This window comes from Calliopsis andreniformis, chromosome 12, assembly GCF_051401765.1.
Source record: "Calliopsis andreniformis isolate RMS-2024a chromosome 12, iyCalAndr_principal, whole genome shotgun sequence".
In the NCBI taxonomy this organism is placed as follows: Eukaryota; Metazoa; Arthropoda; class Insecta; order Hymenoptera; family Andrenidae; genus Calliopsis; species Calliopsis andreniformis.
Genome location: NC_135073.1, coordinates 13,440,413 through 13,456,036, shown reverse-complemented (window position 1 = coordinate 13,456,036; position 15,624 = coordinate 13,440,413). Strand labels below are relative to the sequence as shown.

At 38.0% G+C, this 15,624-nt stretch overlaps 4 protein-coding genes across 4 annotated transcripts; 2 read left to right on the top strand and 2 right to left on the bottom strand.

Annotated features, from left to right (window-relative positions):
• Window positions 1-338: 338 nt before the first annotated feature.
• LOC143185556 (uncharacterized) lies at window positions 339-4,664 on the bottom strand. The gene has a single exon (XM_076388667.1). It carries the CDS (start codon window positions 3,848-3,850, stop codon window positions 3,341-3,343), a length of 510 nt encoding a protein of 169 aa, XP_076244782.1. The 5' UTR covers window positions 3,851-4,664; the 3' UTR covers window positions 339-3,340.
• Window positions 4,665-6,156: 1,492 nt separating this feature from the next.
• On the top strand, window positions 6,157-7,328 carry LOC143185557 (bolA-like protein 3). Its single transcript, XM_076388668.1, has 4 exons — window positions 6,157-6,542; window positions 6,777-6,903; window positions 6,984-7,072; window positions 7,144-7,328. The coding sequence occupies exons 1-4, from the start codon at window positions 6,492-6,494 to the stop codon at window positions 7,207-7,209; spliced, it is 333 nt and encodes a 110-aa protein (XP_076244783.1). The 5' UTR covers window positions 6,157-6,491; the 3' UTR covers window positions 7,210-7,328.
• A 480-nt stretch (window positions 7,329-7,808) lies between these two features.
• On the top strand, window positions 7,809-10,152 carry LOC143185554 (sodium-coupled neutral amino acid transporter 7). The gene is made up of 4 exons (XM_076388666.1): window positions 7,809-8,103; window positions 8,415-8,775; window positions 8,844-9,093; window positions 9,168-10,152. Exons 1-4 carry the CDS (start codon window positions 7,998-8,000, stop codon window positions 9,822-9,824), a joined length of 1,374 nt encoding a protein of 457 aa, XP_076244781.1. The 5' UTR covers window positions 7,809-7,997; the 3' UTR covers window positions 9,825-10,152.
• LOC143185552 (E3 ubiquitin-protein ligase RNF123) lies at window positions 10,139-15,439 on the bottom strand. The gene is made up of 11 exons (XM_076388657.1): window positions 15,242-15,439; window positions 14,773-15,052; window positions 14,375-14,691; window positions 13,277-14,254; window positions 13,067-13,203; window positions 12,866-12,969; window positions 11,569-12,698; window positions 11,166-11,494; window positions 10,929-11,094; window positions 10,694-10,840; window positions 10,139-10,627 (listed from the first exon to the last, which is right to left on the bottom strand). The coding sequence occupies exons 2-11, from the start codon at window positions 14,868-14,870 to the stop codon at window positions 10,299-10,301; spliced, it is 3,735 nt and encodes a 1,244-aa protein (XP_076244772.1). The 5' UTR covers window positions 14,871-15,052; window positions 15,242-15,439; the 3' UTR covers window positions 10,139-10,298.
• Between the last annotated feature and the right edge of the window lie 185 nt (window positions 15,440-15,624).

Here is a 15,624-nt window from a genome sequence, read left to right as displayed (position 1 = left end):
GTCATTGAAGACTGAATAAACTGAACTCCAAAAAAAGTAGTTCCAAAGAAAAGAACAGAAAAATACTGATAGCAGAATTATAATTTATCAGTCCAGCTGTTAATGAAAACAGTGTCCTATTTTTAGAAAACACTTGCAAAAATAATTACATGAAGAAAACTGCATATGTAGAATAGTCTCTAAAAAAAAGCTCATTAATGACCCATAATGTTTGCAAAGATAAATCAGAAACATTAAAAATATCTCGATTCAAAGGATATTGGACTTGTATCGCGTTAAAAATAAAGCGATGTAAAAAGTGTTGAACAGTTTTTTAACGCCAAGGAAAAACGAGAGGATTGAATAAAATTTTTAACTTCTTTATTTATAATTAAGATCTCACCGGATAGCGAATCCGGTCATCACAACGAGGTATAGCTTCCTCGATTTATACTATATAACGGTCAATTTAAAGACAAATCTCTCTCCCTCTTACACTCTTGTCAGCTCTACATACAATTGAAACCTCTGCGCAGGCGCGATCGCACAGCATCCAAAAAAGAAATGCATTTGATTCTTCCATTCAAGATGCATACGATCGATGCATTCTCTGGAACCGCGATTTAACCCACTAAGGCCTAGAGTTGCGTAAACGCAACATTGCATTATTTTCTTTTTCTTTTAAGTCAATATAAATTATCGAATTCTGTTTTTTTAATGTGATTATTATGAAAGAAGATTAAATTTTTATCGTTACTATTTTTCCTTTCTGATGTAGAAAGGATTCTATGTTTTAAAAATTACAAAAATTGAAGTGTTTATAAAATTAGAGTACACCAGTTTTTTATGAGTCATAGACTTCTTCTTGTGAATCTTTTTCATTCAGAAGCTGTTTATATAGTATTATTTAGTATCATCAAATGTTTTTGTTATTTACTCAACTTTGGGTTTTAATGGGTCAAGGGGATACACCACTTTGTCGGTTTGAAAAATTGGAAAATTATTATACAGAGAAAGCTATAAACGATAGACCTACTATAGGACAAAATTTCAAATTGACCTATTTTTTTAGACCTCCAAGATGGTGTACCCCTTGAATCTATCGCGGTGTCACAGGAAACGTATGACGTATCAACCGATAACCCGATAACGCGTTGTAAACGCAACACATGCGTGACTCGACTCACGTTTTCAGCGGACGTCGTACCACACGCAAAACAAATTAATTATCACAACACTACCAATTCCATAAATGAATCACGCTCAATGGGAGCGGAATATGCGTGTATACACGCACAATTGTATATACAAGAAATTTACAAGGCGCCGCGCAGTGTTTATTATGTCGCTAACGATCGATAGTGATAAATAACTATATGTATTAAATAGACGTGGAGCGAATAACGATTCTGCGCACACGTCGCGCCGAATTTCCGTTCCTTCAACGAAATTTTCAATATTAAACTATGTCCTCACTTGAGCAACAACGAGAAACTTTTCCTTTATATTCCACATTTTCTAAAATTGTTGATTGTTGACGAATGTTTCTCCATACAAAACAAAAGTCGCTGCTTATTGCTAGTTTCCATTCGAAGTGGTAAATATAAAGAGAAACAGAAAATGTGTCAACATGTCGCAAGGAGAATAAATATTCCTTTAGTACTAACATTTTGTTTTCAATTTCATAAAATTGAAAGTGCATTGCTGTTAAGAGTTAATGCATTATTTAAAATGCCCACAATAGCGAAGTGGGACAATGACCAAATGATTAAATTAACAGAATACGAGTCGCGAGAAAAATGAAGACTTGATCTAACCCACGCTTTTCTCTCTCCTTTTTTTTTTTACCACTGATAAGAATAAATGCTGCAGCTGTAAGAAGCATTTTCAGTCATTCGCAACTTAATGCTACACTTGTGGCTAATTTCGCTAATTTGTTGCAAGGAACATGTGTAGCCTTGAAAGCACAAGACCGAAATGTTTCTCCGGTTATATTGTTTCACAGCAAACAACAAAAGGTTCCTTGTTGTTGCTTCAGTGAAGACGCAACTTTATACTTCACGAGTCGCCAGACGAAAAATCGAGGATACGAGTTCTAAACCAACGAATATCGCTGTTTGCAAAATAAAAATGAGATCGCTGTCCTTCAAATCGCGCGCAAATGCGTTTCGGTTCGTTGATCGATCCTCAGACGGTTCTTTTACAGTATTTGATCGCTATAATCTCGCGATTCAGTATGAGGAACGAGCTTACAGAGAATAACAAGACAACGCATTTCTCTTTTTATCAACTCTTCACGCGATTCACGAGAAATTGACATAACCTATTACTCATATTTACAGAGACATCCAAAGGTGCATTTAAACTGAGCGAAAAAATGCTTGTTAATTTTCCTTTTTTGACAAAATTCAAGCGTAAATAAACATCATTTATCGCCAGAGCTTTGTTCAGCGAAAGTTGAACGTCTCTGAATCATGACTGTTTCCACTAAACGAATACAAATCTCGTTCATTTAGTTTAAATACACCTGAAGGCAGTCCGCACAGTCTGCAAAGTTCGCCTAAACGCGCCTAGTAATCGAAAGATTCAAAGTAAAAAAAAGAACTAAAGAAACTGAGAAAACTCCTAGAACTGAGCTGGACAGCGACGAGCTTATAACGAAGAAATACTGTATACCTCTAATAGTAACTTGAAAAGCCCGATAGCGAGCGAAATGTTCAACTAATACCCTATAGGATACTTCTCATTCGTACGCGTGCTTGCCTTCGTAATCTTCGGAATTACAAAAATGATAACAACGTAAAGTAGATTACAACGGTAACCGATATGAATTCACCTAGACATTACTCCAGAGATTTATCATCATTGCTCGAGAGAACTGAAGAGAAAATCGAACATCACGAAATAATGGGAAACGGTGAATCGTGTGATTGTACATTCGAACGCGAGCAGCACTCAGGAACTCCTAATGGACGAGACACGGGGCTCGTGGAATCGAGGAAAAAGATGAAACGTGCCGATTACATAAACCGAGTCCAACACGCTCGGATCGAAGCGGCCATCGTCGGTCCTCCACGTAAGCCGACGACCGCGGCCGAGGGCGCGCGAACCTGCTCGAGGAGGCCGCTACGAGAGCAACACAGGGCACACACGATGCGCGCGCATCACAACATACCATATTTAGAAACACGGTCATGTAAGGCGAGTTCTCCGGCCGATTATGCTCCAATCGTGCCATCCTCCGACACGAGCCGAATTTTCGCACGGCGTCGCGAGGCGGCCGAAGGGAAGAGCGCCGAGAATTTCGACCCTGATACGATTTTTATCACATTAAACGAGAAAGAATCACAGCGACGCGGTCTCACAGCTCGAGCGGCTCATACGGCGGCAACTGTTCGTCCTCTGAGTCGTACATATATCTCTTTCGTATGTAAACAGTTTTGTAGTCCAACTGCTCGCCCTCCTCCTCGGCCTCGGAGCTCCTCAGCTCGTCGAGGTTCGTCTGCAGCCTCTTCACAGCTTCTTTGATTAAACCACCCTCTCTGAGGAGTTCCTTGAACAGCTCGTAGGGGTCGTCCTCCCTCGAGCTGGGCCTCTTGTGATGGTGGATCACGTGATGGCGATGATCGTGGGGCCCTGTGCTCCTTACGCCGCAGACCTCGCAGCCGTTTGGGTCTGCCCACGACCTCGACGGCACTTTGTACGGCGAGGGTCGATTTTTGTGGCTGACGCTCGACTTGGCCTTCAGACTAGATAGTCGTAGGTTCTCCTTGATCTGCGAGACGAGGAGGTCCACGTCGCTGGAGAGGAAGTCCTGGGTCGTGTTCGGCATCACCTCGATCAAGTACGTGGTCTCTTCGGCGCTCGGCATGTTGAACGAGAGGTCGATGCCACGAACCGTATTTATCTTCGCTATTCGAATCAATTAATACGCCAACGTCCCTTTCTTCCTTTGATCCTGCCTCTGGTCTCGTCCCTCGCGACGTTGCTCGTACACAAAGCGACAGGTAACTAGAACCGATCGACCGGCGCGCTGTACAGTCTAATGTTTACCAGCATATTTAGGGACGTGTACGTGTGTAAACATAGACTGGCTTCGTAATCGTGTGGAACAGCACGCGTGATTCACTGGGTAAATACGCGTGATGTATCCTGCCCCCTCCCTTCGCTCGCTCCTTTCCACGAAGATTGTTGACAAATCGTCAGACTTTTACCGTTGCTCCGCTTTTCAGGGGCTGAATGAAACGGGCACTCTCACCGACACGCGCGTACGCGAGGACCAAATCGCGTCCTTTTCGCGATCGGTGCTTCACCTCGGTGTACAACACACTGTTTTCACTCTGCTTTCGAGCGTGCCTGTGTCGGCGGCCTACGTGTCCCTGTGCAAAACGTCGTTGCACAACAATACAGGTTTTGACGCAAGTCTCGCTCCGGCGTGGCACGACGATGGAGGAATCGTGGAGAGTACACGCACGCTGAGTCGATTTCTCGTGGAGCAGTAAACGGGCACGAGCCGTGGGAAGGGCCGAGGTTTCTTTCTTTGTCGGAGAGACGAAGCAGAAACACGGCGCGAGCAGGAGTTTGTACGAGCAAAGCGAGCGACCGTTCGTCCGCCAGCCACGAACCTTCTACTCTCTTATTATTGTTTTGGTTCTGCCGCGCATGCGCACATTCCCCCACGCTCGTGTAAACAAACCGTTAACTCGTGAGCTCTAGCGAATCGATAATACCCTATGCCACTTCCTCGTTCCACGTTGCCCTGTATCCCCATTGAGGGAGTGCTGTCTATTTAAATGCCGATTATTGCGATACTTTACGTCCTATCGCTTCGAATAAATGATTGCTCAGTTGTCCGTAGGTTTTATACCTACTTTGATGGGACGAATTCGTTCTTTTTCTGGAGAATCCCGATGGTTAAAGGGTGTATGAAGATTGTGGGGCATCCACTCGATGCAGAGGGAGGGAGAGGCTGCGATGCACGGATCAAGGTTACACTCGGGCCTGTGTTAACTCACTACGTCATCCTTTGCCAAGTTTATCGTGCTTGCGCATACGCGCCGCTACCGATTGCCCAGTCACGATGGCCCGTGTGTATTTACGCGCGCACTTATCTGCAGCTAACGAATCATTCATTAGGCTAATCCGCGTAGGATAACGTAACATGTAGTGTACATGGTCGTTTCGGGAGCGTTCGACCTGCTGGAAATTGTGAAATTGGCAGGAAGGTTGCATTCGTTGCGTCACCACGGCGAATGGTCGAACCTTCTGTTGAGATTCGCGATGTTTTTAGGATCAATTTTTTATGCTTTCTTAATGCACATCGTAAAATTGTTACATCATTTTCGTAATACTTGTACGAGATTGTTGTTCCTTTTAGGCGTTAACTGAATAGAGGGATTTATTCGGATTCGTAATGGGGATCGCGTGAGATACGATATGCGATAAAAGTTGTATATTTCGTTGTCATTTGCGGTGGTAAATGCAAACATAGCCTGTAGGCATTTAAGCTCTTTTTGTGTGATGTGTATAGGTAGATTTCCTATCCCCTTAAGTTTGTTACGTATAATTCACAGAACTGTAGAAAATTGATGAAATTATCGAAATATGAGCTGAAGTGCGAAACTAACATTTTTTCGTTTTTTTTTTTATACAGGCTATATTTTTCCAGTATTATATAAGTATTTATATTTTTGAATATTATATAAATATTTGTACTTATATAGTATCATAGTAATTTGTAGCCATAACAGCTGATGACTCCAATTGCTGTAAAATTGACATAGGAATTGATTCTAGAACCATCTTGAAATAAATATAGAACAGAAAAAATAACGGTTCCTAGAATTGATACTCCACTAGATAGTCTACTAAAGTATGACTATCTATTTCACTATTACCTTCTATATTATTCCTATTATTAGTAAACAAAAAAAGTTCTATCATTCTCGAAGCTACAGTAAAATCATCGCTCGAATTTTTTAAATAAAATAATTCTACGCCTCAATTCGCATTGAACCCTTCTCTAACAAGAAGAGTATTCACAAATTTCATATTTACGAAAGTCAGACTTTATCTATTACAGTATAAGCGACTTTTTAATTTTAAAAGCGACAGCACTTTCTTAATTACCTAAAATTATAATTATTTCCAATTCTCGCCGTCATTAGCGTTACAGTCTTATTCCACTCGGAGACCTTAACCTATAAAAGAATCTTCCGGGTTCTCGAAGCGCCTAAGAAAAATTTACATTAAAAATTATATACGCTTAATTTCCGTTAATGTCGCCTTTCATGTCTTTTTATGCTTTAAATATCTTTCTCTTATATGAAATTGAGTGTTCAAACAGTGAGCATTAGAAGTGACTTCGTTAAAAATCAGTTAGTTGCGGTTAGATTCGGTTCAGTCTCCGAGTATCAGTATTTTATCGCGTGGTTGTTTTAAGTTAGAATACGTTGTCACGCGGTGAATCTTGAAGATCGAAACAAGCGAGACCTGTGATAACGTGAACTATTATGACAACTATGTTCGGTCGTGTGTTTATGTCAAATTTTCGTAATATATCGGTAGGTACAAAGCATTTTTGCACAGACGCATGTTTACACGCGGTAATCAGTGAAAATTTGTAACACAGTTTTCCTCGTTGCTACATGCATGCCGACGTCGAATTAAAAGTTATTTCTCACGTTCGATGAGACTTCCACCGCCTCTCCGTTTCCCATTAACACACCTTTTAAAACCGAATCGATGAATGAAACTCATCGAAAATGCGAAAGATGAATAAAATGAAAGTTTTACAGCTTTTGTCACGGGTATGGAATGGGCCTAGTGGAGTACTGGCTGGTAAAGAGGCCGAAAGGAAGATGATAGCGATACTGAGGGACAAGTTTCCTAATGCTAAGGTCATTGAAGTGAATGACGTGTCAGGTAAAGAAACCACAGCCTTTGTGGAAGAAAAATACTTCTGTTGGGAAAAAGAATTTACTGATCAGTCTCTATTTTTTCAGGAGGTTGTGGTGCAATGTTTGAAATAAATGTTACTGCTCCCGAATTCAAGGGATTGAATACCATTAAGCAGCACCGACTGATCAATGAGGTAGGAAATGTTAACTACAAATTTTGTCACCTTCCGATTGCAGAGATATTTAATGTGAAATGTTCCCATAGGCACTTAAAGAAGAGATTAAAGATATGCATGGATTACGGATATATACAAGTGTTCCTGAGTCCTAGACAATTCTGAATGTACAAAATTATTTCTTATATCTATAGTTATATATAAGCTGTATAAAGTTTTGTAAATTTTAAATATACATACATGTATACTTGAATGTAATATACCTGCAAGAATATTTTAAATTCTTTTGAATTGGAAGATAGTTGTGCTTTTTTAACTCACCGCGAGAGGGCAACAGCAGTCTGCAGAACAGTATTTCCATGTGTGTATAGGTCATGTGCAGGGGGTCTCAAATGTCGACCTTTTAGATAAACTTTACCGATAATAACCCCAGAAATGATACTTCCATGGATTCTTTTTAGCTTTATTTCTTTCCCACTTCTTTCAAATCACAATTAGATGAAATGTAACTGAAAAAAATTATTTGACAAAATATATAATTAAAAAAGGTACTCTTTAATGAAAGCATTGCTGTAATTCAGAATATTTCTGGTTAAATAAATCACTGTATCAAATTTGAATTTTCTTTAATAACCTTCTCGCATTTGAAATAAGCTGAAAAAGCGACATCATGTGGTTCGAGTCAGTAATTTATTAAAAAATTTGAAACGTTCCATTGTGTCGATGCAAAACATTCGTGAAGGGGTGATAATACGTGTTGCCTCATCAAAACAATAAATACAGCTTTGTTTGTTCCTAAATTGACCTTTGGCACAGCTGTTACACTGTAATCATTATCAGTGATAAATGGCTCCTTTTTATACGAACAAGAGCATTAATACAAGATAGAAACGGAACAGATCGTTAGTGAGAAATAACCATTTCGTCTGTAATCTCGCTGGATATGAATTGCTTAACTGGAGAACGAGATCGACTTATTTACAATGATATGTTATTATGCACTGCCCCGCATCCTTCATCTCTTCGCAATGAGCAGCCTAATCGATCAGGTATATTGATTTTTATTATTTTACGGTCATTTCTAATTTACATATCGCACATGTATTTAGAGTGACACAACTCAAAAAGGTATGTTTTAACTAAGAAAATTTTTGTAATTAATAGAGGTGTATTTAGCAAATTGAATCATTGTTGAACCTCGAAAATCACATATTTTGAGTTGTTTTACATCTTTAATACATGTCCAATATCTTTGAGAATATAATCACAGTGTAGTAATAGGTATTCCGTATCTTATATAATTCTTTTAATGATTTTCTTGCATGCATTAAACTGCTATTTGTATTTCTAATATTTATAGGAACTGGAGTACTCAGTACTATCTTCTTAATTATCAATGCCACCTTAGGAGCAGGCCTTTTAAATTACCCCCAGGCATTTGATAAAGCTGGGGGTATAGCCACGGGAATTATCACACAATGTGTGTTGCTAGTTTTTATCACAGTAACACTTGTAATTTTAGCAAATTGTAGTGACATCACCAATACCTCTACCATGCAAACTATGTTCGCTAAATTTTGTGGACAAAAGTTACTTTTTCTGTGTGCTCTGTGTGTTACTATATATAGTTTTGGATGTTGTTTGACATTTTTAATAATCATTGGTGATCAGTTTGATAGAGTTTTAGCAACTTATTATGGATACAATTACTGTTACACTTGGTAAGAGCAATTGAATTATGTATCAGCAAATATTTTTCTGTTGTTCTCTAAGAAATTTACTGTTTTAGGTATTTGTCCAGATCATTTGTTACAATTGTGACTTCCACTATATTCATATTACCATTGTGCTTTTTTAAGAAACTAGACGTTTTGAGCTATAGTAGCTCTGTTGGTTGTATAACTATTTTATATGTAGCGGGTTTGATTGTTTATAAAAGCATAACAAAAACTGAGAACTCTGTCAATCCTATGAAGATATGGCCAGATAATGGCTACGAAGCACTTCAAATAATTCCAATAATATGCTTTGCATATCAGGTAAATTAGTAAAAATATAGAATAATACAAATGAAGCTTTCATAATCTATAAGTGATCTAAAATGAATTTTTAGACCCATATGACAGCAATACCAATGTATGCTTGCATGAAGGATCGAAATCTTGGGAAATTTAGTATGTGTGCTATTGTGAGCATGATCATCTGTTTTGCTACCTATACAGTGGTCGGCATTTCTGGATATGCAACATTTGGCGCTGGAAACGTGCCTAGTGACATACTTCAAGGATACACGGACAAAAGTATAATTCTTACACTAGCAATCATATTTATAGCAATTAAAAATTTTACTACGTATCCAATCATTTTATATTGCGGTCGTGATGCTTTGGTAAGTCTCTTTGGAATGGACGTTCAGTTAAATGATAAATTTCGGGTTTTTATTACACTTATCTGGTATATTTTATCTCTAATAATTGCAATATTAGTGCCAGACATTTCGCCAGTTATTAATCTGTTGGGAGCATTGTCAGCAACTTTCATATTCATTTTCCCTGGCATATGTCTGTTTCAAAGTATTCTTTTAAAAGATTCAGAATTATATTTGAATAAAGATCGACTTTTAATAGTCTTAGCTATTTTTATTACTGCTCTTGGGGCCTTCATGTTTGGTGTGATATTTGTAGAAGCCTTAGAAGACTTATTAAAAACATCAAAAAAACCGCTTTTAGTAACTGGTTTCAGACAATTCAGAGAGAGTTTATGCAAATAATTTGTATTGATTTGATTGTTAAAAATATCATTTTGGATAAGATTTTCTGTAAGTCCTCTAAACATTGTGTGCTCAATATAGTGTAAAACAGAAAACTTATGTATTTAAAGTTAGTACTTTGCGATAGATAATTGTAATTATAGTATTAGTATAGAAAAAAACTGGAGAAGACTGATATGTATATACAAATTTATTACTATATCCAGTAGGTCATTGTGCCAGGAAATTTTTAGAAACTAAGATCTGTAATCTCTAATTTTTATATCGCACTTTATATACTTTGAAAACAGAAAACAATTATTCAATAAATAAAGCCTTATATACGTTATTTTATACAATTTTTCTGTTACTTATAATCTTTACAAAAAGACAACTTTAGTCTGAAATTTATCCCTATAATCAACATTACGACAAAATATGTCTCATAATTTGTTCACAGTATGCACACGACTTTCCAATATATTCGTTGATTCATCAAGATAATTGTACAGGCTGTTCCGAGGTTGAAGTTTCGTTAGTAAAATCGTGCAATATATTACCCGAAAGATCTACGACTTTTTCGATGTTCACCTTGCAGAAAAAGCATTCTCTGGTATTTAACAGATGTCGGTCGATGCAATTGCGACAAGTTTGATGATGACACGGTTTAAATGTAGCAGCAACAGGATAAGCGTAACAAATTGTACAAGTATCGTCATCATCGCTCAAAATTTTTAAATCTGGTAGAATGGCACGACATTCGTCTAAATATTCTATCATATCTTCTACCTTTTTAATTTCTTCTTTCGAAACATCATCTGGATCTATAATAAATGTTACATAATGATAATACATCAAAATTTGATGGCAATTACATATCCAACACTTACAGTTCACGTACGAAAATGGTTTCGCAACTTTTTCTTTTTTACTGCTAAGCTTCGTGTCTCCCAACATAAAGTAAAGAGAATTCATTTGAAAACTAGGTTCCATTAACAAGATTTGGGTGGTTCTTGGTACTTCTGTTAAGTTTTTGGCTAATAAAATTTACATTTAGTTATTGAATTGCAATTACGTAGTCTCGTCTAAATCTAAGTCAGTTAGTTAGTTATTAGTACTTCTTACATTTAAAATTAGCCATATCTTCACTGAGTAGGGCTAACAGGATACCAGTGACTGCTGCCAGTATTGGAAAATGGTCCACGGACTCTAAATCTGGGATTTCTAATAACACAACATGTTGGAAGCAACTGGTTTGTGAGCTCATTCTGTTTAGTACTTGACAAAGTAACTGCAAAAGTAATTTGACATAAGAATCATCTTAACTAAAGAAACTTTTTTGTATAAAAGGTTTTTGCATACTTGGCATAGTCTAGATAGTAAATTCTCGCTAGAAGCCACTAGCGGATCAGTGAAAATACTTGGAGCCACCGTGGCAATCATTTCTAAAACTCTCAAGAGAGAAGTGGCTAAGTGGAAGCAAGTAGCACAAATTTTCAGTTGTCTAGAGTCAATGAAAACTCTTTCAGGCCGTAGTGAAACATTGTGAATCTCTTGCACCATTCCAATGAATTCAGAGAAGGCCCAGTTCAATTGATTCAGCAAAGAATTTAGAAATTTCATAGATGCTTGTGGATTTTGTAGCAGTACATCTTTTATGTGTCCTTGGTACACGACAGATGGGCAAAGCTCTAAAAAAGGAAATTTAATTGATTTATTAAACAACTAATTTTTGAAGTATATTTGAAGAAAAATGATTACGTACTTATAGACTGAGAAATTGAGTCTTGCTGCAAAAGTTTTGGTCCCACTCTCTTCGAGAGATGGGGACTTTTTTCGTATCGGAAGGCAAAGCCATTTCCCTGCCAAAATCTGACTAGAATCCAGTTCGATTCAGCCCACGCTCTGTTTTCGTACGATTTCAACAAATTTGTCACAAGCTTTATTCTACTTTTCTCTTGTACATTTTCCAAAGCTTCCAAAGTGAGGGGATTAAAAGCAAATCCACCTAAAGTTAACAGCAGCGTACTCTTCGAATTTGCATTTACTATACGAGGATCCATAAAATGTTCGCAAAGAAATTCGGCTATGTCTAGAAGCATTTCTCTATAATTTGGGATCTTTTCGATTCGTACTGTTGGGTGCATGTGGTTCCTCAAACCAACGCACAAATCTGCCAGTGACTCCAGGAAAAAGTCTGGCACAAAGCTGAACATGTTCCCTTCTTTGCTGGCGTTTTGTAAGGTCGCTGTAACCACTTTTAAAAGCCATGCCAATTGTAATTGCTTTTCTTCCGAGTAAATTGCCGCACGAATCCATGCCATGTGCCTTGCTTGATCTGTTAGCTCATTATTGACGACATCCATAGTTCTCAATAGCTCTTGCTGAATCAATTGTGACTCGGGATCTTTCTTTTTCTTGACTTGTTCCAGCCTTGCTTTGGTGTCTTGGACGGCAGAGATATATTCTGACATGTTGTTTCTAAAAACAGCCACTTTTGCTATTTGCTTCTTTGCCACTATGTGGTAAAACAATATGATACTGTCAAGCAGTTCGAGCAATGATATAGTTGGATCTAAAGGGCCCAAACGCAATGGACTTCTGTCTTCTCTTGCGTATGGAAAGTATCCAAGTCTCTCGAAAATCATCGAATTCCCTTGACCAGATGGGCCGATATTGGTCATTCGAGCAAGCGTCGGAATGACTATAGGTAAATCCACTAGTCTGGTTGCTCTGCTGTTAGACGAATCTTGATTCTGTTCGATCGCAACGATTACTTCGTGGTCAGGCCCTAATTGCTCAAGTAATTCAGGTTTGAACGTCTTATGTAAGTGTGACAAAACTCCTCCCAGTCTCTCAGTTCTAGAGTAATCGATGGATGCATCGTAGAACGCCCTGCCCATTCCAATTTATAAGGAAATGCTATTACGTAAATTAAATGAGACTCAATAATGCTTACAAACTTATGTAAAGCAACATTTATGGTATCCCTTTATCAAAAGTTAAGTAAGTGGAAAGTTCGATTTTAGAAACAGGAGAATAGAAATTGATTGTTCCTTTACCTGCAGGGTATGTACACAGAAGGTGTCCTTATATCTGTATCCCACAAAACTCTGAATGCAACCAGTAGGCGATAAAAACAACATAACGTGATTGGTAGCGGGGTCTGAAGTATTGATTATTATCTGTAGAAATACTGACCGAAAGCATGACTCTATGTAAAGCGATTCAAGTACAGGAAATTTAATAGTATTTTTACTTACACTATTCGATTCAACGTTCTCTTGAACGAAACGTTTAAATTTCTTCAAGAATATCGTTCTCGAGGCGGGTCTTTTCGCATTACCATCGGAGTTATTCAGAAGTGTTACTAACAATTCCACCTGTAGCATTTCTACTTCTATGAAATTTAATTCAGGATGATATTAAAACGAAAAGATAAATTGAAAAGTTATATTGTAAACTGATCATACCAGATACTGCAGTTTTAATTTTCTCACATATATCCATGTAGCTCGCTTTATTAGCTTCAACTGCTGGATCCACAGGATTCGTTTCCCACCACACTTTGCTAATCATGTCAGCGAGGCCTCCCTCATCGAGTGGTTTAACGTGCATGAAATTTGCGAATCTTACTCGATCAAAGAGCAAGTATTGCAGTAAATATTGACGAGTCGATGTATGTTGACAAATTTTCGTTAGTAGGAGTAAAGTTCTGCATTGACTGGGATATTCCAATGACAGTGAAACATATCTAAATTTCGACAGTAAACAAAAAACCATGCTTTCCAGACATGCCTTAATTTCGTGCTCTTCGAGAAACGTCCATAATAAATCGAAGCATGTTAACAGCATAGAAGAATGTACAGTTGATTGAACATATTCTTTTCCTGAATTTGTTTTTGATTCAGAAAGTTGTTGCAAGAATGGATAAAAAATATACTCTGTAACATATGGTACTGTAAGTAAAGGACCTATATGGTTTAAAACTAATCTTGAAAGACACATTAATAAGGCCTGAATGCTCATATTTCCATCACGTAATATATTCCGTTCATCCTCATTTTCTCTCATGTCCATCAGTTTGATTATTTGCAAGAACCATTCGAATAAAAATGTGGCTTGAGCTATTTCTTTTTCTGGAGGTGCTTGAAGAGGCTCATAGCCTTTTATGGGATACCGCATTGGAGTGGAACCAAAGTTTGCTGTTAAAATTTCTGTTAACGCAAGACTCACAGAAGGAAAATATGCAAAACCAGCGCCCATTGCTATATTCTCGAATGCTCTTCCCAAATGTTTCCCATTTCTGTAGAAATCAACTGTTCCATTATCCATATCCAATGCACATCCAATAATGTCTCCTGTGAGCCACGGTTCCCCATATTTGTGCGTAAGTACATTCCACTTTCTGACACGATTGCCATCGTAAGCATATGAGTTAACAGTATCTCCTAAAAAGATATAAAACTGTATTCATTAAAATTGATGTCTCAGTAAACTCAGTGCTAAAGAGAGAATACTAAATCCTAATTTGCAAGATTGTAAAATATCCACAATAAAGTAAAGCTCACCAACTCCACGTTCTTGATTGAATACACAATCAATAGTGCTCCAACCAACTTGCATTACACCCTTTGATCCGAGCTGCAACTCATACATCCATTTTCCCTTGTACACAGCTGTATTTGCTCTCATTGTACTGAAGTTACTTTTAGAATTAATACTCAGTCTATCAGGGGAAATCATACACAGTCCTTGAATCAATGATATATCAAATCTAACCAAATTTGGTCCTATCCGACCAACCCTATTATCTTCTGTATTCTGTACATTTTTCGTAAGAGTAGTTTTAATGTATTCATCTACCAAACTCAAAATGCTTGGAACTCTGCAATACAAACACATACTTTGAGGTACATAATCCTACAGTAACTACAGAGACGCAAAGTTAACACAAAAATAAACGTACCTTGAACTTTTTGAACTCTCTTTCTTTGAATTTGCATCTACAGGCTCTGCAACTACGTTTGGCCCAAAAATGTTCCTCACAATTTCATCGACCTCCATTTCTAAAATCTATTGATCACCAGCATTGAAAACATTTGAAGAAGCTGCAGCCTCTGCAAAACTGAATTGTGCAACGAAATTCTCTCACAATGTTAAATGAAAATCAGTGTTCAATATTTTCCTATCAGTGGACGACTCGTATCAGTATCTTCGTTCCTCTCTCAGACGTTCAATTTATCAATCTGCAAATAATACGGTCATTCAGACATCAATTAACCAGTTTAGTTATCAAGAAACCAGTTTGGTATCGCCCCGACAGCGATTGAAGTAGAAAAAGTAACGCAACCACGATCGTGACGTTTGGTGCAGGAGTCGTCAAAAATTGATCAGTTATCAAACATCCACGCACGTGGAATGCTACAGATTCCTACCATTTCTCAAGTGTCACGTACATCAGCTGATACTGGTTGATCTATCAGCCGCGCTAATCTAGTCGCGTTAGATGCCGATGTCCCTGTCCCCACTTTCGTTTAGCGCGATATCGAGGACAGGGGAAGGAATGAGAAGCCACGGTCGTCCTTTTTTACGACGTATCAAACGTTGCGAAGTGGAAAAGAGTGCACACATAGAAGCACTTAACGTTAAGCTCATCGAATTCGATACACGGATCGTGCGCGGCGCGCAAATTGCATCGGTGGGGGGCTTTCGTGTGAAACAGAGGGATTTCGCGCAGCGATAAGACCCTACCTTAAGGGATGTATTAAAGAAGCCACAAGTGGACGATTTCATGCCTGTTTGTCTACATTTTTCATTA

Bases quoted from the DNA above. Each gene is read 5' to 3' on its own strand.
- LOC143185556 (XM_076388667.1), bottom strand. From the start codon at position 3,850: ATGCCGAGCGCCGAAGAGACCACGTACTTGATCGAGGTGATGCCGAAC.
- LOC143185557 (XM_076388668.1), top strand. From the start codon at position 6,492: ATGACAACTATGTTCGGTCGTGTGTTTATGTCAAATTTTCGTAATATA. The intron at 6,543-6,776 runs GTAGGTACAAAG...AAAGTTTTACAG, and splicing joins CAAATTTTCGTAATATATCG to CTTTTGTCACGGGTATGGAA. The intron at 6,904-6,983 runs GTAAAGAAACCA...CTATTTTTTCAG, and splicing joins TGAAGTGAATGACGTGTCAG to GAGGTTGTGGTGCAATGTTT.
- LOC143185552 (XM_076388657.1), bottom strand. From the start codon at position 14,870: ATGGAGGTCGATGAAATTGTGAGGAACATTTTTGGGCCAAACGTAGTT. The intron at 14,255-14,374 runs GTGAGCTTTACT...ATATCTTTTTAG, and splicing joins CAATCAAGAACGTGGAGTTG to GAGATACTGTTAACTCATAT. The intron at 10,628-10,693 runs GTAAGTGTTGGA...CATTTATTATAG, and splicing joins ACCATTTTCGTACGTGAACT to ATCCAGATGATGTTTCGAAA.
- LOC143185554 (XM_076388666.1), top strand. From the start codon at position 7,998: ATGAATTGCTTAACTGGAGAACGAGATCGACTTATTTACAATGATATG. The intron at 8,104-8,414 runs GTATATTGATTT...TAATATTTATAG, and splicing joins TGAGCAGCCTAATCGATCAG to GAACTGGAGTACTCAGTACT. The intron at 8,776-8,843 runs GTAAGAGCAATT...TTACTGTTTTAG, and splicing joins TACAATTACTGTTACACTTG to GTATTTGTCCAGATCATTTG.